The 22016-nt window shown below is 44.2% G+C and overlaps 1 protein-coding gene across 6 annotated transcripts in view; it reads left to right on the top strand.

The window, feature by feature from the left end:
* The window catches only part of actn4 (actinin, alpha 4), a 66828-nt gene that overhangs the window by 41125 nt on the left and 3687 nt on the right, over nt 1-22016 (top strand). For 2 of the 6 annotated variants that reach the window (XM_017308292.2, XM_008426669.3), the window contains exons 2-20: nt 2681-2795; nt 3502-3621; nt 6455-6541; nt 7867-7954; nt 8257-8335; nt 8427-8508; nt 11382-11467; nt 12494-12586; nt 12677-12802; nt 14477-14581; nt 15123-15270; nt 16287-16437; nt 16521-16629; nt 17563-17703; nt 17960-18142; nt 19350-19484; nt 19558-19737; nt 20512-20658; nt 21563-21643. In XM_017308292.2, the coding sequence (XP_017163781.1) occupies nt 2681-2795; nt 3502-3621; nt 6455-6541; nt 7867-7954; nt 8257-8335; nt 8427-8508; nt 11382-11467; nt 12494-12586; nt 12677-12802; nt 14477-14581; nt 15123-15270; nt 16287-16437; nt 16521-16629; nt 17563-17703; nt 17960-18142; nt 19350-19484; nt 19558-19737; nt 20512-20658; nt 21563-21643 (2256 nt within the window). Of the gene's footprint in view, nt 1-2680; nt 2796-3501; nt 3622-6454; nt 6542-7866; nt 7955-8256; nt 8336-8426; nt 8509-9697; nt 9784-11381; nt 11468-12493; nt 12587-12676; nt 12803-14476; nt 14582-15122; nt 15271-16286; nt 16438-16520; nt 16630-17562; nt 17704-17959; nt 18143-19349; nt 19485-19557; nt 19738-20511; nt 20659-21562; nt 21644-22016 lie in introns of all 6 variants that reach the window. The other 4 variants (XM_008426670.3, XM_008426668.3, XM_008426671.3 and 1 more) reach the window with 3 other exon arrangements.

Raw genomic sequence — 22016 nt, 5'->3', positions numbered from 1 at the left:
TGAAAAGCTGACTTTACTGCACCCAAATCAGCTTTTGTTTCATTTATGAAACTTGGTTAAATACAATTTAGCACAGAAACAAATAATTAGATAAATTGTGATTAATCGATTATTCACTGAAGAAATATGTTGCATTTTATGCAATAAAAAGTTTCGTATTTGTAAAAAAAAAAGGAATCTATTTTCATATTTCAATGTATTTCTAATACTGCATACAAAAACTTAAGTTGTCGAATACAATTTCTGCAGAATGTCGAGCTTTTATCTGATTAATTGAATATTCTAACGATTAATCGATTACTAAAATAATTTTTAATTGCCTCCCTACTTCAGCCATGAGTGGAATATGTTGAACTACTTGATCTTGATGTGTGAATGTTGCAGGAAACTGTTTTTGCTCAGTAAAATTCAGATCAAAATGAAGTAGAGAGTCAATATTCTGCATAAAAACAGGGATTTATGAACATCTCCATGTTGGTGAGATCCAGAAACGAAGCGGAAAGCGTTTTTCTTGACGATAAATTGGAAGTTTTTAACAACTCCAACGCGGTGATTAATGCATCTTCACCGATTGTCTGCAACTTCCTGTCACTGCAGCGCCACTTCCTGCTGCATTGTTGCCGTTTCTGCGCGTCGGTGGCAGGCGGACCATTGTCCTGCCGCCGCTGCTGCCCACCGAAAACCCCTCCACCCTCCTCTTCCTCCGGCCGCTCGCAGACGGAGGGGAGAGGCTGGACTGCCGGCCCTCTGGGGGAGGGGTCTCTCTCTCACACACACACACACACACACTCGGTGGCTTTGGGCTGAAGGGTGCTATTATCCAGGGGGCTCAATGGGCGCTTTGTGCCGCCGGCCCAGGGGGACGGTGGGCAGAGGGGCGGAGCGGCCAGCAGCACTCTGTCATAATGTTTTCCAACAGGAGGAATTGCAAACACGGCGGGGGGGCGAAGGTGTTTTTATTCTGGGAAACCAAACAGTAAATGAGCTTTTTAAAACTGAGTGTTCAGCAGAACGGTTCTGTTCGAGTCGATCAGCTGTTGCTCATTATACATAATTTAAATGTGGGCATGTCCAGAGTCATGATCTGCTACCGGTTGAGGGCCTTGTTCTGTTTCTGACCCGGTTTGGGTCACATGGCGTCTCGTCAGCATTTTGTATTAAATTCCTTTGAGCAGCCAGTTCCCCTCCTGGCCTGTGGGGGCGCTGCACCAAGAACCACTGAAGACACTGAGAGCAACTTCCTTCTTCATGGGATGTAAACAAAAGTGGAGTGGCGTCAGATTTTAGCGGTTGGAGGATTTCTCCATTAGTCTTTGGTTAAAAAAAAAAACAACAATTTCTCCCTCCAACTACGCTAGGCTAACAGTGTTAGCTTAGCGTTTTTGGTTGTAATATATTTATCTGGAACAGGACAGAAGTGATTCTTTTAGACAACTGGCTGCATATTTTGCTTACACTTTTAAATCTAAACTAAAATGTTATTTTTAGCAGTTTTTTTCTTTTTTTTTTAAGCTGGAATAAAAGCTGAAATGTGTTTTTCTCTCCTGTATTTTAGGTCTCCCTGCGTTTCTGCTGCAGTGTTACTTTTGCAAGGTTTTCAACTGAAGCTTTAAATGTGTTTTGGGGAGAGGAATCGTTTATCGTGTGTTTGGGCGGATGGGTTTATTATTTTTGATGCGTGGCGTGACGAGGCTCCGGCCGTTCCACGAGCTGCCTGGAAATAAAATGATTTAAAACACATTGTTTCAGGAATGCATAGCAACCGTACAGATGCTTTTGTTTACTAGATTACCAATCAAACCTTCTGGATCCGTTTGCTTCTCTGGAGTGGCGATTCTGCTGGTTCATCGTTTCTGTTGGTTTATCGATTCTGTTGGTTTATCGATTCTGCTGGTTTATCGATTCTGTTGGTTTATCGATTCTGCTGGTTTATCGATTCTGTTATCGTTTCTGTTATCGATTCTGCTGGTTTATCGATTCTGTTGGTTTATCGATTCTGTTGGTTTATCGATTCTGTTGGTTTATCGATTCTGCTGGTTTATCGATTCTGCTGGTTTATCGATTCTGTTGGTTTATCGATTCTGCTGGTTTATCGATTCTGTTGGTTTATCGATTCTGTTGGTTTATCGATTCTGTTGGTTTATCGATTCTGTTGGTTTATCGATTCTGCTGGTTTATCGATTCTGCTGGTTTATCGTTTCTGGTTTATCGATTCTGCTGGTTTATTGATTCTGTTATCGTTTCTGTTATCGATTCTGCTGGTTTATCGATTCTGTTATCGATTCTGTTATCGATTCTGTTGGTTTATCGATTCTGCTGGTTCATCGATTCTGTTGGTTTATCGATTCTGCTGCTTTATCGATTCTGTTCGGCTTAAATGGTTTCAGAAGCTGATGCTTCGTTTCAGCTTTAGTTATCAAATATTCCCTCTTTTCCCTTCACCGGTGTATTGAGGACATTATAGACGGGAAGGAAATGGAGCAAATCTCTGCCAAACATCATGAACATTTCTGAGATTAATCCAAAACTTTTAGTACTTTAGAGCCAATTTGTAACTTTGCCAGAGATTTACTCCTTTTTATTCTTGTCGTTTCCTGAAGTTGGTTAAATGTTTGTTTATGAGACGTCAGATTGTTGTCGTGAAATCAGGAGGATCATTTTTATTCTGTTTTTTGTTTAGACGTTCACGGCGTGGTGCAACTCCCACCTGAGGAAAGCCGGGACGCAGATCGAAAACATCGAGGAAGACTTCAGGGATGGACTCAAACTGATGCTGCTGCTGGAGGTCATCTCAGGTCAGTTCTACGGGACCGGGGACGGACGGACGGGTCGCTGGACGGACGGGTCGCTGGACGGACGGGTCGCTGGACGGCCTCTTCAGGCAGATTAACCGCTCTGTCCAGAAAACCTGGAAGTTGTTTTAGGAGCTTCCGGGTTTGGAAGGAGAAATAGAAATTCAGTTCCATCAACAAATGTTGTGTCCGTCCATCTGTCTCTGTCCATCCAAAACTCTATTGGTCTTTCATTTGTCCACTCATCCATTCATCAGTTTCTTTCTGCTTATCCATCCGTCCGTCCGTTTGTCCATCCAACTCCCATCTCTGTTTGTGGATCCAACCGTTTGTCTCTGTCTGTGTTGGACTCGTCTTCCTGAGTTGGTCTTTGGAAACCCCTTTGTCTTCAGTCAGAGGCTTCTTCAGATTTGCTGTAACACAGGCTGCTACAGGAGATCTTTCTAACTGTTTTAGTTAATGAGCTAAAACATTTATTTCCCTCTGGGATCAATAAAGTATTTTCAATCTGAGATTCCTGCCAGTTTTCCCCCCCGACAGCCTGGAGAAGTTCAGAAACCGTAGCAACCCTGCGGCTTCCTCTCACATTCACTTCATTTTTGAGTGATGCCGACGTCGCCGCGGTAACCTTAGCCTCCCTGACGGAGCGGCCGTTCTGCTGAGCGTGCGGAAACGCGTCCTCACCCCCCCCCCTCCTCTGTCTCTGCAGGCGAGCGGTTACCGAAGCCGGAGCGAGGCAAGATGAGGGTCCACAAGATCAACAACGTCAACAAAGCGCTGGACTTCATCGCCAGCAAGGGAGTCAAGCTGGTGTCCATCGGAGCCGAGGGTAAGAAAACAAGATGGAGGTCAGGGGCACCGCTGGAACCGGTCGGATTCCCTGGGATGATTCTGTGTTTACATCCAGAACCGGCAGATGAATGGTCCTGGACCGACAATAAAGCGGTTTGATAATCAGCCGGAGATAAAAGACACATGGTGGTTTTAATACAGCCGACGTCCAAATGCTGCGTTCAGGGTCGCCTCGGAAAAGTCACTTTTTTTTAGTGCAGTCTGACCGGAAACATGTCGGTCCAATTCTGTATCTGACTTAACCATACGGAGGACCAATAATGCCCAAAATAAGACAGAAATACATAAATTGTAGTGAAGAGTTAATCACATTTTAATTAGCAAAATAAGCAACATTTTCAATTCAAATAAACTTTTTTGGTGCTAAATTATTGCAGAAATAGACAAATGAGCTCAGCAACAAAGATATTTATTTCTAATCTAACCAACAAACTGGACAAAAGTTTTTTTCCAGAGTCTCAGAAGCCCTGGTCATTCACAGAGCTTCTTTTGAAATGTTGACCGGAGACGCAGATATTAGCGTTAGCTGCTACATAGTTAGCATTCAGATGCTATTTTAGGCTTGAGTAGCTTTGCTAACAGGCTAACTCCTTTTAGCACAAATTGGACACAACTGTCTTATCCAGCGTCCAATCAGATCGTTTTGAAGCAGAAATTAACCCACAATGGGATGAGAGAAACGGCTACGTCGTCCATCGCTGCGTTTAGCGGATGTAGGTTGTGCGTCAGCTTTACAGGCGTACCAGAAACATGCAAATACAAAGGTTCCGCTCTGGACTTTTATTTATAAAAAAAAAAAAAAAAAGATTCTTTGAAATGAATGTAATAAAACTTTTTAAATAACTACAGTGCGAGAAAATGCAAAAAGAAATTTGGCACAATTTACTCGGTGTTTTTAGTTTTATCTAAAACCAGAAAATTGGCCATTTAATTATCAGTCAATACATCAATTTCTATTGTCCTGGCAGTAAAATGAGGGCGAAATTTTTCACAATTTTAATCATATTCACTTTAGTTTTTCATATTTCCTATTTTTCAGGCATTTTGCTATTTTCTGTATACATTTTCCTATTTAATATTTTCCCATTCCGACTTCTTCTTCTGCTGCATCTTGGATCGACTCCTTTACAAATAAACGTGCAAGAGGTTTAGTCTATGAAGGTAAATATGAATAATTAAAGGGATGTTTAAATCAATTTCTCTCTATTATTACATTTCCCTTAATATTCAGCCTTTTACCCTGACATGCTGGTTAAATGTCTCGGGTCCCACAGATTCAGAACCGGGCCGCCTCGTCACACCGAGGTCATTGTGTGTTTAGCGAACGTTAGCGGTCAGTGACCTTTCTCCCACTCTGCCAGGACAACCAGGACATTCCTGCAGCATGATTCAGCTGATACTGAAACAAAAAAAAACATTAAAACAAACAAACATCCTAAACTTTGAGTCTGGCCTTCTGTGAAAGCAGCCGGCTGAAGGTCATCAGCTGGAAAACGGGCTGAGGAAAAATGCCAGGATGACGGCTGGAAGCCGGAGGAAGGTCCAGATCTGCGTTTGATCCGCTGCAGTTTCAGTCCAGCTGCTGAAACTGGAGGAATTTAAAACATGAAAATTGACAGCAAACCTGAGGAATGTGGACACAATGAGGAGTATTTGGGTCGAGTTCGCAGGTGATGGTGCGAGCGCGCCCCGATGAGCTGCGATGAAACGGGCGAAAGCACGAAAGGATTGTTTGAGCTATGACTGGAATCCGAGCCAAACTACCAAACTACACGCCTGCTTTCTAACAGACGCTGCAGGGAAACCCAGGCTGCAAATCAGCCACCTGGTCCACGAGTTCCCCCTGCAGACGAAACACTTTTATCTGCTGAAAACCGTTTCATGTCCTCTGGGGCTGCAGCTGGCTGCTGTTTTACCAACTATAACGATTAATCGATGGGATTAAAACCTTAAAATGTTTTTGTTCGACCTCTTAAGGTTTTAAATACAATATTAGAATACTTTAAAACAATAATATAGACATCTTGATTGCTTTTTCAATAAAAAATACGACAGCTAGAACTGTCTAAATTTTGCCAGATGATAAATTATTGTGATAAACATTGTTTTGAAACAGAAACGACAAATAAAACGATAAAGCCTAAAGGCTAGTTGAGACCAAAATACCAAAATGAAGACTTTTGTAATCCAGGTTTTGGTAGAAAAAGAAACTATAAATCCTAAAAATAGAAATTATTGAGGTCAATTTAATTTATAATGCAATTTATTACTTATTGCGACAGGACTACAGTTTAGCCACCACTGATTATTCGTATCAAAAGTTTCATCTTCAGATTCCTTCCAACGTCGGCATGTGAAAAACTCGACCCTTTCTGCTGGAAAACATTCTGCTGAAACGATTAAAACCTAAATGATTAATCGCGATTAATCATTTATTTAGTCAACAACTTTAGTAATCGATTAATTACTGGAGGATAAATAAATAAGCTGTTTGCAGAAACATTGAGCTGCACTTAAGCAAAAACTGTACAAAAAGTATAAACATTCTGCGTTTAAGGTTAAACACATCGTCGTTATCTGTAAATATCTTCAACCCAGAACTCATCAAGAGGCAAAAGTTTTTTGTTTTTAAATGTATTTTATATTTGGGCTGTGGGCATTTTTCATCCATCTACTCCAGTTAACGATCAATCCGTTCTCCGATTATCTTAATCAGTTTAATCACGATTAAACTGATTAATCGCTTCCTAGATTTGTCTAATCTGTGGTACGACTTTGCTAACTGCGAAGTCTCCGACGTTTCTGTGCAGAAATCGTTGATGGGAACGCCAAGATGACGCTGGGAATGATCTGGACCATCATCCTCCGCTTCGCCATCCAGGACATCTCTGTTGAAGGTACGGCAGCCTGGAGGGTTCAATCCAAAAAGAGAAGTTGATGCATCAGTCAAAAATATCCAGCTCTTTTTGCTTCCTTCTCTCCTCCTCTTGACATTTGATCAGGTTTTGCTCAAACTCTCTCCCTAAATTAATAATAAAGTAGAAATAAATGAAGCGATCGTGAAACGCTCTCCAACTCCTCTGCTGCTTAATTTATTCATTTCTTAACCCGAGCAGTACATTTCACACATAAATGCAGATTTCAGAGCGTATTGTGCAAAGCAGAATGGAAAACCAGCTGCTCCCAGTCGCACCGCGAGGTGAGAATCGGCGGAGAAAAGCAGATCTGACCTGCGTGGCGCAGCAGAATGCCGTCTGCTGACGTTGCTCTCATTAATGGCGTCTCCTTCACTCACAGCTCTGGGTATTTTATGATCACGTTATCAGACGGGTTATCCAGCCCGGGGCGCTTGGTGCTCCGGTGCAGGAAGTGTCATGATGTGGGATCAGCTTTGGAAAGAAGTTGCTACCTGGTGAAAGTGTGAATGTTTCACTCCAGGAGAGCATGAATAGATTTTACTGAAGTCGATCATTTTAAATCCATTTCAGCAGCAGATCTTTACCAAATATTTGTGAATTTTTTTTAAACTCCACCCATTTCTCAGTTTTACCGCTTTTAGGCCACGCCCTCTTCTACCGGCGCCGTTTTTCACTATTCAAGCTTCGTTACCTTTCATTAAGCTCCGCCCCATTTGCACTCTGCTGTTTTTAATTACATAAGCCCCGCCCACTCCCCCCTCTATTTTAGCTCTAAGCCCCGCCCCTTTCTTGCCTTTGTGTTTTAGCCCCACAGTATTTTATTGTATTTTACGTAATTTAGTTTAAGTTTTAACTTTCTGTTCTATTGGCTCCACCTATAAATCCCGCCCTTTTCTTTCTATAAGCCCTGCCTCTTTTTGTTTACATTATTTAAGCTCCGCCCTCTTCTGAGCTCTAACTCCGCCCCATTTTACTTCAATGCTGCTTTAGCATTAGCATTTAGCCTCGTCCCATTTTCCTTCTGAGCCGTTTTAGCTCAGTTTACAAGGCCAGCTGTTAACTTTTTCTATTTTTCTCTGATAGCCTGATTATTTTCTCCTTGGATGCGATTAAATCTTCATTTAGTGATAAAGGATAAAAACATAAGGAATGTTTCATGGTAGAATAGCTACAACCATTTTTCCGTCTACATTACATTGACTCATATTTTCTCATGTTTGGTGTATAAATGTTAACCTTCACCTGAAGTTGTGACAAATGAAGTGGACGCTGCTGATGAAGACTGTTCCTCTTCCTCCCTGCAGAGACCTCTGCTAAGGAGGGTCTCCTCCTGTGGTGCCAGAGGAAGACGGCTCCTTACAAGAACGTCAACGTGCAGAACTTCCACATCAGGTAGCGGCGCCTCGAACCTGCAGGCCGTTTTCTAAAATAAATCGGATAACTTGCAGGAATAAAGCTTTATTTCCTGAGCTTCTGGTTTCGTAATCTTTGTAATTAGTTTGCCGGTTTTTTAATTAAATGAAACGATAAACTTAATCAAGGCGCACATTCTGCAGTAATCTAATTAGATTCTCCCCAGACGTTTTCCTGTAATTCTGTTCAAAGAGCGCCACCTGCTGGGGAAACGGGAGCATTCTTTAGGAGAAACCTGTAAATGTTTGCGTACAGTAAACGGAGTAACTTTTTCCTGCCAGCTGGAAGGACGGCCTCGCCTTCAACGCTCTGATCCACAGACACAGACCCGACCTCATCGACTACGACAGCCTCAGAAAGGTTCTTCGCCCAAACGGAAGCATTTCCCAGAGTTCATTTCCCTCCACGCGAGCTGAAATCCTGACGCCGCTGTGTTCTCTCTCTCTGCCAGGACGACCCCGTCACCAACCTGAACAATGCCTTCGAGGTGGCGGAGAAGCACCTGGACATCCCCAAAATGTTGGACGCTGAAGGTACGAGGCTCAAAACTGGATGGGAAAAAGTTTGCAGATTAATTCTGAGAAAGTTTCTTTAATCATTAACCGTTTGAGTTTGCAGAAAGTGACTTTTACTGCTGCGCTGCATGTGACTGCAGTCCTTCACCAGGAAACACAGATTTTACTGGAGCTATTTTAAGTCGACGCTGCAAAAAAATCACTTTTTTTTTTTTACAGGACGGCGGCGAGAGGAGCAGGAAGAGCCCGCATCGAGTTTTAGTTTACGTCAATAAGCCGGGATCCGGGTCAGGCCGTTTCCTTTATGGGTGGATACATCCAAGGACAAGAAGAAGATTAGAGCTCTAACTGTTGTGCAGATCTTAGCAGAATATAGAGATTAAAAACGTTAAACCGTGCATTTCTGCACAAACGTTCACTTTATGCATGACGGCAAGTATTCTCAGTAAAACCCAGATCGAGTTTTTCTCTTTCAGCTCGTCAGGATTTAGCGCCACAAACTTTATTTCTGTTAACCTTCAAAGTTATTTTTATCCAGCCGTCTGATTCCTAAGCGAACGTTAAACCGTCGCCATTTTGTCTCACGTTGACCAGCAAAGGTGGAGGAAACGTAAGATTAGTTTTTTTCCTTCCAACTACTTTTCATTCAGAATTTGTTTACGTCAACATGCGACACGTTCAGTTTTCTGACCAAACTAAGAGGAAATACGAGGAGAAAGTTGTAACTGCACAACTTTAATTGTGGGAAAGTCGGAAGAACAAGCGAGGAAAGTTGTGGCGACAATATCAGAATAAAATCATGAGACTTTTTTTATTTCGACTTTATTCTTTTAATTCTCAGTTATTTAATTATCGTAATTTGATCTATTTTCTTAGCTTGACCCGGATACTCGGTTTTAAACTGTAAATGAGTAAATAAAACATTTTTCTTCCTGCCAGTAAAAATGTCGTATTAAAAGCTGCAACCTTTGAGTTTTTGGGTGTTTTTCCTGATAAAACCTTGTTTTTTTGGAACAATCGGCTCCTCCTGCTCCTTCCCATCATCCTTCAGTGTTGAACCTGAGCTGCAGCCTGCAGCCGTGACTCTGCCTGATCTGTTTATTTTTCCAGATAAGACGCCTCCAGGACTAATCTGTGTTTTATCCGAGTTGTTTGCATGTTTTATGATCCGCTGTGAGCCGTGTCATAACCTCGTCTCCCCCCGTAGACATCGTGAACACCGCTCGCCCCGACGAGAAAGCCATAATGACTTATGTGTCCAGTTTCTACCATGCCTTCTCTGGAGCACAGAAGGTACCACTGACCTCTGACCTCCTCCGACTAACAGCATGGCCTCACGCAGTCGCTGCACACGTTGGGACACAGACGAGTCGGGTCTGAAACGAGTCTGCAGAGAAAAACTCGCTGCTTAAATCTTAAACTTCATGGTTAAAAGTTGGATTTTCTCCTTTTTTAAAAACGTTTTTCAGCTTCAGCTCAGGAAACTTTGACCTGAATTATAACAGTTCAAAGTGCCAAGTAAGCAAATCGATAACCAGGCCGCCCAATCCGAGCAACAGGAAGGTCAAAGGGTCACTTTGAAGCAGACGCTGACATCTAGTGGCCAAGCTGGGAATATCAGCTGCCTCTTTCCTGAACATTTTAACTTTATTCAACAGTCCATCCAGGATTTTATCAGATTTTTCACCATCAGAACAGCTGGTTTGGTGAAATATTTGCAAGGAATTTTGCTAATTAAACTTGTGTGTAAAAAAAAAATAGTTTATAAAGATACTTAAGTTCTTTAATTTCGGTGTTTAAGGTTTACAAAGTGCTTGATATTCAAACTGCAGTTTTGTAATAAAGTGCAGTTTAACATTTTATTAAAAGCCTAAATTTGGAAAACAATGTTTACAGTCGAGACCAGATATTTACATACTCCTCATAAAAAGTATTTTTTTTTCTCACTGTTCAAATTCAGATACCAAAATAATTTCTATTTGCTAAAAGCCAGGATATCTTTAGAGTTAATTTATGTATTTAATTTGAGCCTGAAGGTTTTATTTTATTTTATTTTAACACGATTTGTTTGGGTTGTTTCTGTAAAACCGTTCAACTCAAAACTCAGTTTTAGTTTCACCTGGTTCAAAATCTGTAAAATACTTGAGCAAATGATGCGACCAGATTATTGATCAGTTTATTGAAAAAGTAACGATCAGCTCAGCCCCACACAGCAGAAAGAGCTCATTTAATTATTCTGTTTTTAGTTTCAAACATTTTCCAATTTAAAAGGAATCTAATTATTTTTTAACTCTATAAAGTAAGTATTGGTGGTAAAATGAAAAATCTGCACAATGTGCCATTTCTCAGATCTGATTAATCAGAAAATCGACACTAAAATAATAATTGGCTGCAGCTCTAAATCTTCCTTGCAGGTTTTTTTTTCTGTTTTTGTTTTTAACGCTCATCAGTCGACCTTCACTGTGACCCTTCTTCCTCCTCCTCCTCCTCCTCCTGTTTGAGGAGAAAAACTGAAGTTTTCTCTTTAGCGCCCCAGTTTTGAGCCACGTTGCCGTGGTAACGTATCTTTAGAGTCAGCAGCTGACTTCTCGGATTTGCTGCAGCGTTTCTGGATTTCCAGACCGTAAATTCAGTCTGTGAATTCTGGGGTTGTGCCGGTAGCGGATCTGTTTCCAATCTGCAGACTCGTTCAGGCTCGTTCCCGTCTTCGTGTCCCGGCCTCTCAAACCTCTCTGGTGCCTCTTCCCTCAAGGTGATCTGAGTTTTAGGAGGAAGCTGAAGCTATGGGCCCCCTGCTGGGGCCCAGGAAGCGTTGAGCTCTGGGTGTTTTCGGCTTTGGCTTCACTCTTTCTGTTTTACCTCTGTTTCTGTTCTGCTGGGGATGCCTTTAGACATCGTGGGCACTCTGAGGCCGGATGAGAAGGCCATTATGACCTATGTCTCCTGCTTCTATCACGCCTTCTCTGGCGCACAGAAGGTGAGCTCCTCACGCTTCGAAATCACACTAACACCGAGAAAATCCTGCAAACCCGCAGAGTTCCCCATCAGTCGGCACGTTTAAAACAGACGGGACCGTCAGAACATGACTTCAGGGGCTCTGAGGGCTGAATCGATTAATCGTGATTATTCAAATAATGTTTTATTCAAATAATTGTTTTACAAACTTAATCATCGGAAAGCTGATATCGCTGCACCAAACCAGCTTTTATTTTATCTAAACGTGGCATCCAAGGCTTTAGGGCTGGATGATTAGTTGTGATTAACTTTTTTTAAACCAATTTATTTGGTAATCGATTAATCATTAACTAGAGTACACAGAGTCTTCAGGTCCATTGGCTGAGAGCAGTAAGGTGATGGTTTCAGGCCTGGTTTTAAATATTTACGGTGGATTTGTAAATGAATTGATGGGAACTCTGTAATCTCTGTCCGGTTCTTCCGTTTCTGACGTCGGCTGGGTTTTCGTTCCGTTTTCAAACTGAACAGTTTGTTTCTGGAAAACCCGGCTGACGACTCCGGTTTCTTCCCTGCTGTTAACGCTTTCCAAACAAAGACGAATATTCGTGGTAAAGCAGAATGTTTGAAACGTATTTTAGCCTTTGGATGATGACGTGCAGGTTCTGATCATTTTGAATATGTTGTCTTTTATTCCAGTGGTAGTGTTAAATCCTAGCAGACGCTCTGATGTGGACTTCAGCGTTCCATAAATCTGTAACTAGATGGATGGATTTGATTCCCACGCATGGAGCTTCTACACTGATCTTTGGTTTTTGTGGCACTTTGAACTAATCATCAGAAGCGATCGCATGCCTCAGTAGCTCCTTATTAGACAGTTTCGTTTGTCACTCTTTAAGACATTAACTGCCTGCGTGTGGAATATTTTCTCACCAAAATGGAAGGAGACAGTGGAGTTATTAAAACTAATCCAAACGTTGAGCTTAGTGATTGTAATGTCTGCTGGAAGTGAGTTTAAATTGGAGTTTAGTCACCGTTTGTTTCCTGACAGGCTGAGACGGCCGCCAATCGCATCTGCAAAGTGCTGGCTGTCAACCAGGAGAACGAACAGATGATGGAGGATTATGAGAAGCTCGCCAGCGACGTGAGTTCCACGCGCGATTCATTCAACGTTGCATGTATTTACGCATGTTTTCTTTACATTTTCTGGGATTTTCTTCCTGTTTCTATCCAGCTGCTAGAGTGGATTCGTCGGACGATCCCTTGGCTGGAGAACCGAACCCAGGAGAAAACCGTGAAAGACCTGCAGGCCAAACAGGAGGACTTCAGAGATTACCGCACCGTTCACAAACCACCCAAGGTCCAGCAGCGTTTTTACCGCAGCTCATTGAAAGTCTGACCCGCTTCTACTGAATGATCCGATCCCTACTGAACGACCCGATCCCTACTGAACGACCCGATCCCTACTGAACGACCCGATCCCTACTGAACGATCTGATCCCTACTGAATGATCCGATCCCTACTGAATGATCCGATCCCTACTGAACGACCCAATCCCTACTGACCGACCCGATCCCTACTGACCGACCCGATCCCTACTGACCGACCCGATCCCTACTGAACGACCCGATCCCTACTGACCGACCCGATCCCTACTGAATGATCCGATCCCTACTGACCGACCCGATCCCTACTGACCGACCCGATCCCTACTGACCGACCCGATCCCTACTGACCGACCCGATCCCTACTGAACGACCCGATCCCTACTGACCGATCTGATCCCTACTGAACGATCCGATCCCTACTGAACGATCTGATCCCTACTGAATGATCCGATCCCTACTGAACGACCCAATCCCTACTGACCGACCCGATCCCTACTGACCGACCCGATCCCTACTGACCGACCCGATCCCTACTGAACGACCCGATCCCTACTGACCGACCCGATCCCTACTGAACGATCCGATCCCTACTGACCGACCCGATCCCTACTGACCGACCCGATCCCTACTGACCGACCCGATCCCTACTGACCGACCCGATCCCTACTGAACGACCCGATCCCTACTGACCGACCCGATCCCTACTGAACGATCCGATCCCTACTGACCGACCCGATCCCTACTGACCGACCCGATCCCTACTGACCGACCCGATCCCTACTGACCGACCCGATCCCTACTGACCGACCCGATCCCTACTGAATGATCCGATCCCTACTGACCGACCCGATCCCTACTGACCGACCCGATCCCTACTGACCGACCCGATCCCTACTGACCGACCCGATCCCTACTGACCGACCCGATCCCTACTGAACGACCCGATCCCTACTGACCGACCCGATCCCTACTGAATGATCCGATCCCTACTGAACGACCCGATCCCTACTGAACGACCCGATCCCTACTGAACGACCCGATCCCTACTGACCGATCTGATCCCGATCCGATCCCTACTGACCGATCTGATCCCGATCCGATCCCTACTGACCGATCCGATCCCATCCCTACTGAACGATCCGATCCGATCCCTACTGACCGATCTGATCCCGATCCGATCCCTACTGACCGATCCGATCCCTACTGACCGACCCGATCCCTACTGAACGATCTGATCCCGATCCGATCCCGATCCAATCCCTACTGAACGATCCGATCCCGATCCGATCCCTACTGACCGACCCGATCCCTACTGAACGATCTGATCCCGATCCAATCCCGATCCAATCCCTACTGACCGATCCGATCCCGATCCGATCCCTACTGACCGATCCGATCCCGATCCGATCCCTACTGACCGATCTGATCCCGATCCCTGCTGACCGATCTGATCCTGATCCCTACTGAACGATCTGACCTCTACTGATGTCTACCGAACGATCTGATCTGACCTCTCCTATAGAGATCTGATCTCTACTGCGTGTGGAATATTTTCTGAGTAACCCTGAACGATCCGACCTCTACTCAACGATCCGACCTCTACTCAACGATCCGACCTCTACTGAACCTTCTGTTCCCGTTTCAGGTCCAGGAAAAGTGTCAGCTGGAGATCAGCTTCAACACTCTGCAGACGAAACTGAGACTGAGCAACAGACCTGCCTTCATGCCGTCAGAAGGACGCATGGTGTCCGTACGTAAACCTTCATGTTAAATTACCTCATTCTGGTCAAGAGTCAAACTGTATGCTAACCCATAGGCAGCGTTTGCTAACGTCCTTCATTACCAGCAACTTGAAATAAATTGAAGTCGACATGAGCTAGAATTGTATTATTGTTGAACATTTTGTGGTCTTTACTCACTATGAACACAGGAAAATCAGAGGGAGAGTGGAAACATGAGAAAGTTTTCAGATGTTAGTCTTGGCTAAAATGCTAATGCTAGCTTAAAGGGATAGTTGGCTTCTGAAGTAAATATTTATTCAGCTATGCAGGAGCACATGCTGCTGCTTTAAAGTTTCTGTTAAGCTGCTCCATCAGCCAGTCAGATGGTTCACATGTTAGCCCAACAACGCAGCAGAGTTTTTCAAAACTGTGGGAGGAGTTTCCTCTGATTTCCAAAATCATTCTGGAATAATTCTTATTCCAAATTAATGCAGAAGCTCTAATTTAAACCAAAGCTTTGGCCCAGATTCCGCTGCTAACCTGTTGGTGGCTGTGCTGCTTGTGTTGCAGGACATAAACACGGCGTGGCACACCCTGGAGGGAGCGGAGAAGGGATACGAGGAGTGGATCCTGAGCGAGATCCGGCGTCTGGAGAGACTGGAGCATCTGGCTGAGAAGTTCCACCAGAAAGCCGCCATCCACGAATCCTGGACTGACGGTACGACGGCGGCGGCGAGGTTTTAGGTTTCTGCTTCGTTTAAATGTGTGGCTTAGGACTGCAACTATCGGTTATTTTAATAACTCATTATTCTTTCTACTTAGAACGTTGAACCGTTATTTTGACAATTAATTGGGGGGAAAAAGTCGCATTATGCAGATTTTTCATGTAACCACTTAAATCTTTTTGTGCAATCCTATAAATACATTAAGAAGAAGATAAACTAATTCTTTTTTAATGAGTAAATATTTTATTACCATAAATGCAGCATCAGCATTTCTTGATCATTTTTGGCAACACGTGAATCTGCAGCTGGAAAAAACTTCCAATGTTTTTCTAAGTGAAAATCTCATTAATTACAGTAAAGTTTTTAATTAACTGATGAATAATTTGATAAAAAGGGACTAAATAGATTTTTTTACTGAATTTGAACCAGGTTAAGCTAAAGATTGAAGCTAAAATGTAACATAAAATAAAACATATTTACAAAGATTTTTCTCTTATGTGCAAAATGTATAAATGTTCTCTAAAGATGTGCGGCTATTGCATTTTAGGTTATATGTTCATTTTCTTATAAAGGAATTGTTTATAAGAAAACAATTCCTTATAAAGGAATTGTTTGCATATTTTAATGTATTTCTACTGTATAGAATAATTTTAAGTGGTTTTTCACCTTAAATACATAATGTATGTATTTTTGTTCAGTTTAAATTAAACTAGTTTTCAGTTTAAAAGGAGGAACAGAATAAGCTGCAGCAGGAAATGCAGAGTGTGGCGTCGTTTCAGTAAATGTACATGTTAAAGTCTGAATACTCCAGTTAATGTTTAGTCACTTACTATTGTTTTAACAATCGATTAATCACAGTTACTTCGATTAATCACCGTTACTTCGATTAATCACGATGAATCAAATTAACGGTGATTAATCGTTTCAGCCTTGGTGTTGCTGTCGAAGCGAGATCGTCAGGTTTGAATCTGTCGTTAGGTGAATGAATGACTCTTGAATCCGTCTGCAGGTAAGGAGGCCATGTTGACCCAGAAGGACTACGAGACCTCCACTCTGTCGGAGGTGAAAGCGTTGCTACGGAAACACGAGGCCTTCGAGAGCGACCTGGCGGCCCACCAGGACCGAGTGGAGCAGATCGCCGCCATCGCTCAGGAGCTCAAGTAAGGAAAAGAGGAGAGCTTCGACACACGCCAGGCTAACCTCTGGGGGGCGCTGTAACTCACTGCCTCAATGCGTCCAACAGTGAACTGGACTATTACGACGCCGCCAGCGTCAACACTCGCTGCCAGAAGATCTGCGAACAGTGGGACATCCTGGGATCGCTCACCCACAGCCGCAAAGAGTCACTGGAGGTAAAACACTCAAACCAGCTGCGAGGTTTGCAGCGTTGCATGATGGGAAAAGTGCTTCCTGTCTGCAAACAGCTCTGGTCAGGAGCCTTTAGCCTTTAGCTTTGACCTGCAAGGAGCAATTATTTTGATGATCAATAATCGGATTTTATTAATTGGCACATTCTGCCAATTTTTTATTTAACCACTTAATTTTTTTGGTATAATATTATAAATGCTTTAAATGAACAAATTAATTAATTTTTAAAAAAACGATAATTAATTGGGTGAATGCTTGATCAGATTCAGCAAAGGCTAAAATAATCCTGGCAGGTGAAACGACCAAACCGTTCAGCTGGACGTAACCGTTCAGGGCTGATTGGGTGATTATTTTATTTTTTTTGCATTAACTGATTAATAATTGGAGATTAGAAGATGCTTAATGTGGGATTTTTAAAACTTTGAACCAGGTGAAGCTAAAACTGTGACCTGATGGGTTCTGGATAGAAAATATTCACAGAAAAACATTTAAGATGGGGTTTTCTCTCTTAAATGTAAATATGTTTGTACAGTTTTAACTTTATTATTGCTCTAAATACGCTCATCTAACAAAATGTCTTTTTTCAAACCATTTTAGTTGATTAATCAATTTAATCTGTGATTAATCTGATTGATCATTTTAGCCCTGAAGATTTTTTGTTTTCCAATTCATGCATTTAAAGTTTTCATCCATTATTAATGAGCACGACTGCAGCAAAGCTTTTCAACCCAACATTGTACCAGCCACGGTAGAGGTCGCATCATGCTGTGGGACTGTTGTAGACTACATCCACGTTCTTCATCTTTACCTTACAGCAGCAGCTGTGATGGCTCTGATTCCTGATAAATGGTCCAAGAAGCTTTAAGTTTTGTCGTCACTGATCCGTTCTGACCGCCATCTTGTATTTTGGCCTCCAGAGAACGGAGAAGCAGCTGGAGTCGATAGATGAGCTCTACCTGGAGTACGCCAAGAGGGCGGCGCCGTTCAACAACTGGATGGAGGGCGCCATGGAGGACCTGCAGGACATGTTCATCGTTCACAACATCGAGGAGATCCAGGTAGCTGCTAACAGGCTAACGGCTAACAGGCTAACGGCTAACCCAGAGTTCCCATTTAGTATTTTATCGTTTTCTTTCTATTAATCTAATAAAAGAAAGTGGCAAAAATGACGTCATTTGAAACAAAGACTTTTACACACATTTGTATTTGAAACACGGTGGAAAGAGAAGCATCAAATGTTACATTAGACATAACCGACATGCAGACATGACTGAGCGACGAGGAGCTACATGTGGTTCTGGTTTGTCCTGCCAGGGTCTGATCTCGGCCCATGAGCAGTTCAAGTCCACGCTGCCGGAGGCCAACAAGGAGCGCGAGGCCATCCAGGCCATCCAGGCCGAGGTGCAGAGGATCGCCCAGAGCAACGGCATCAAGCTGAGCGGCGCCAACCCCTACACCACCATCACGCCCCAGAGCATCGACAGCAAGTGGGAGAAGGTGGGCCGGCCTCACGCCGTCCGTCCGTTTGCTGCTGTCACAGATTTGATCTTCCTCAGGTTTTATCATGTTGTTTAGATTCTTATCTCTCTGGATCATCCCTCGCATCTTTTTTGGGTTTTATTTCCAGTTTATTTCATCACTTTAAAACTAATTACAAGTGAGGAGAAGTTTCCTTAGATCAGTGGATCTTAACCTGGGTTCTATCGAACCCCAGGGGTTCGGTGAGTCGGTCTCAGGGGTTCGGCGGAGCCTCTGCCGCGGAGATAAAGACTCACCTGTGTAAAGTCGTGATGACGCCCCGCTTTGCCATCACTTGCTGCAGAGGATGACGTTACATTGCTTAGCCAATCAGAGGATGACGTTACATTGCTTAGCCAATCAGAGGATCACGTTACATTCCTTAGCCAATCAGAGGATCACGTTACATTCCTTAGCCAATCAGAGGATCACGTTACATTGCTGAGCCAATCAGAGGATCACGTTACATTGCTGAGCCAATCAGAGGATCACGTTACATTGCTGAGCCAATCAGAGCTGTGGAGGAGCCCTGATTGAAGGAGCTCCACTCTCGGCATGGATTTGAACTTGTCTTTAGTTACTTCAGCAAAACTCAGTTTTTACCACATTCTGTAGCTTTCAGTGAACTTCTAAATCTGCTCCTTAGTCGCATCTTTTCGGGGTTGGTACTGCCTCTAGTGGTGGTAACACAGCTAATATAATTACATTACTAAATCAGAATACCACAAAGTATGTTGCGTGTCGGGGGGGAGGAGGAATAAGAAGGGTTCGGTGAATGCGCATATGAAACTGGGGGGTTCGGTACCTCAAAAAAGGTTAAGAACCACTGCCTTAGAGGGATAATAAAGATGGTGTTGGATTTTTCTTTTTGCTCTGTGGATGTTTGTCAGAGGATTACTGGATGTCGCCTGTTAGCCGCTACAGCTAGCGACGCTGCAGGCGCCATTACTCTGCATTCACTCGTATCCATAGGTTGTTTTCAGGTTGTTTGCACTGAATTCTGCAGCACATCTACATGCTAAGGTTTTCATAATCAAGCTAGCACAGCTAACCTACTTCCTACTTCATATACATTGTTTTAAATGTAAACTTTTTCCTGACCTGTGAAATGTGAAACCCTTGGACCTCGTCGTTGGTTCAGATCGTAGAGTAACGCGTTTCGTGCCTCCCGTTGTGCGTCCTGCAGGCCATGGCCATGGTGCCGCAGCGCGACACCGCCCTGCAGGACGAGCTGAACAAACAGAACTCCAACGACACGCTGAGAGCCACGTTCGCCGCCCAGGCCAACTCAGTCGGCGCCTACATCCAGGCCAAGATGGAGGTAACGGACCACTGAGCTGGCGAATGTTCCCGGCGGCCGGTTCGGATCGTAACCGCTCCGTTTGCGCCGACAGGAAATCGGCAGGATATCCATCGAGATGAACGGCACCCTGGAGGACCAGCTGACCAACCTGAAGGATTACCAGAAGACCATCATGTCCTACATGCCGGAGATCAACAAGCTGGAGGGACACCACCAGCACATCCAGGAGGCGCTGATCTTTGACAACCAGTACACGTCCTACACCATGGAGGTAAAATACCACTGAGCGGAAAACAAGCTTTCGGTTGGCATCAGATTAACTGCAACAAGGTTCATCCGACACGTTTTATCAGAATCAAGACAAAAATACCAAAAGATGAAATAAAACCAAGCAAATAGTCGGTTTGTTTTCTGTAGGACATGGATGATGAAGCGTTAATGACCTGAACACTGACCCCTGCTGGACGTTTCAAATACCTGCAGTTGACGCAGATTTGATGCAGTATTATAATTTAAGTCATTGTATTTTATACAAGTGTCTTTTAAATAAAGATATAAAGTATTTTTGATATTTTTAGTCGATAAATAATGTGAAAAAAGAGGAAGCTGCTCTGACCCCATTGAAAACCTCCAGGTTGTTCCACCACATGCTGACGCCTGAACTCTTCCAGAGTTTAATTGTTTCTAAATCGATATTAACTTGTTTTCTTTGCATTATTTGAGGTCTTAAAGTTCCGCATCTTTTTCTGTCATTTTCTGATTAAATACTAAATTTTTGCTTGGAATTTCAGAGACATGCTGTCAGTTTGTAGAATAAAATAATGTTTATTTCACCCAACCTTAAACCTCTGAAGAGTAAAATCAGAGAAACTGATCATTGTCGGAGGCCAGACCTGTGTGTGTATAGACACAAACATACCTAATATGTCCATTCAAAGAAGAACTCCAGCACTTTGAAATGGAGTCTTATGCTTCTTTGATGCGACTCGGCACAGATGAGGAAATGCGGCGAATGGTTTGGATAACGGTGTGTCTCCTGCTGCAGCACCTCCGTGTCGGCTGGGAGCAGCTGCTCACCACCATCGCCAGAACCATCAACGAGGTGGAGAACCAGATCCTGACGCGCGACGCCAAGGGCATCAGCCAGGAGCAGCTGTTCGAGTACCGCGCCTCCTTCAACCACTTCGACAAGGTCAGGGGTCACTGGCCACTCCGCCCTTCTCCTCTTGAGCCGCAACAGGAAGCTTTAGATTTTACAGATTGAAACATTTACTGGTGTTTTTCTCTTGAGATGTTGATCAGACGGCGGCGAGCAGCCGGGTTGTTTTTAGCTGCTTTAAACTCCGCCCTCTGACGGCGGCGGCGGCCATTTTGATTCCCATAAACGGAGCGCCGCTGTGGGACGCCGTCGTTCTTCTTCTGCTGTTTGCTTTAGAGTTGCAAACCGTCTGATTTACACAGAAGTCTGATTCTGTCGGATTTCATTAGATGACCACAGAAAATAAAATCGGATTTCTGCGATAAATCGGAATTGGGATCGACTGAAACCAAGGATGAATATTTTAGTTTGAAAAATACTTTATTGGTCCCAATAAATGTTGTTGTAACTCACATTAAATCAAATTCAAGCCCCTCAGACCTGCTGATGAAGCACAGTGGCGGCTCCATGAGGCTGTGGGCCGGCTTCTTTCGAATTAACAGCAGTTTTAATAAGAACAGGGAATAATATTCCTTTAGATTTTTCTAGAATGACTCGTATTTTTCACCATTTTTCAATCGTACTTTGACAGCAGAGTGTTTGTTTTCAGTTGCTTTAACTAGGCCAGTCGAGTCATGGTGTCCCTCTCTGTGGTTTTGTTAAACTGGAAGCATCATAAGGATGAGAAGGTCACAGCGTTCATCCCTCCGCCGTGTTTCAGTCACTCTGTCATCAGACTCATCGTGTCTGCTGTGTTTTTGACTTCGTCTAAACATCCTTCAATGTCCGTCTGTCCGTCCATCCATCACATCATCCATCCATCCCATCATCCGTCCATCCCTTCCTCTCCCTTCATCCTCATGATGCGTCGCTCTGACGGCTGTCTGGCCGACCGCAGGATCACAGTGGAGGCCTGAAGGCGGAGGAGTTCAAGGCCTGTCTGATCAGTCTGGGCTACGATGTGGAGAACGACAAGCAGGTAGGAGCAGCCGGGTCCGGAGCGGGGGCCCGGGTGTCCGGAGCGGGGGCCCGGGTGTCAGGAGCCGGGGCCCGGGTGTCGGGAGCCGGGGCCCGGGTGTCGGGAGCCGGGGCCCGGGTGTCGGGAGCCGGGGCCCGGGTGTCGGGAGCCGGGGCTCGGGAGCCGGGGCCCGGGTGTCGGGAGCCGGGGCTCGGGAGCCGGGGCCCGGGTGTCGGGAGCCGGGTGTCGGGAGCCGGGGCCCGGGTGTCGGGAGCCGGGGCCCGGGTGTCCGGAGCCGGCGGCCATCGCTGACACGCCTCCAGCCCTGAAATCAGCTGTCAGGGCTGAGCTTTTACTTTGCTGTTTCTTTAAAAACTGTAATAAATGCAGAATA

The sequence above is a fragment of the Poecilia reticulata genome, chromosome 13 (genome assembly GCF_904066995.2).
Source record: "Poecilia reticulata chromosome 13, P_reticulata-male-v2, whole genome shotgun sequence".
NCBI lineage: Eukaryota > Metazoa > Chordata > Actinopteri > Cyprinodontiformes > Poeciliidae > Poecilia > Poecilia reticulata.
Note: the sequence above shows the minus strand (reverse complement) of the source record. Positions and strands in the feature narration are given on the sequence as shown.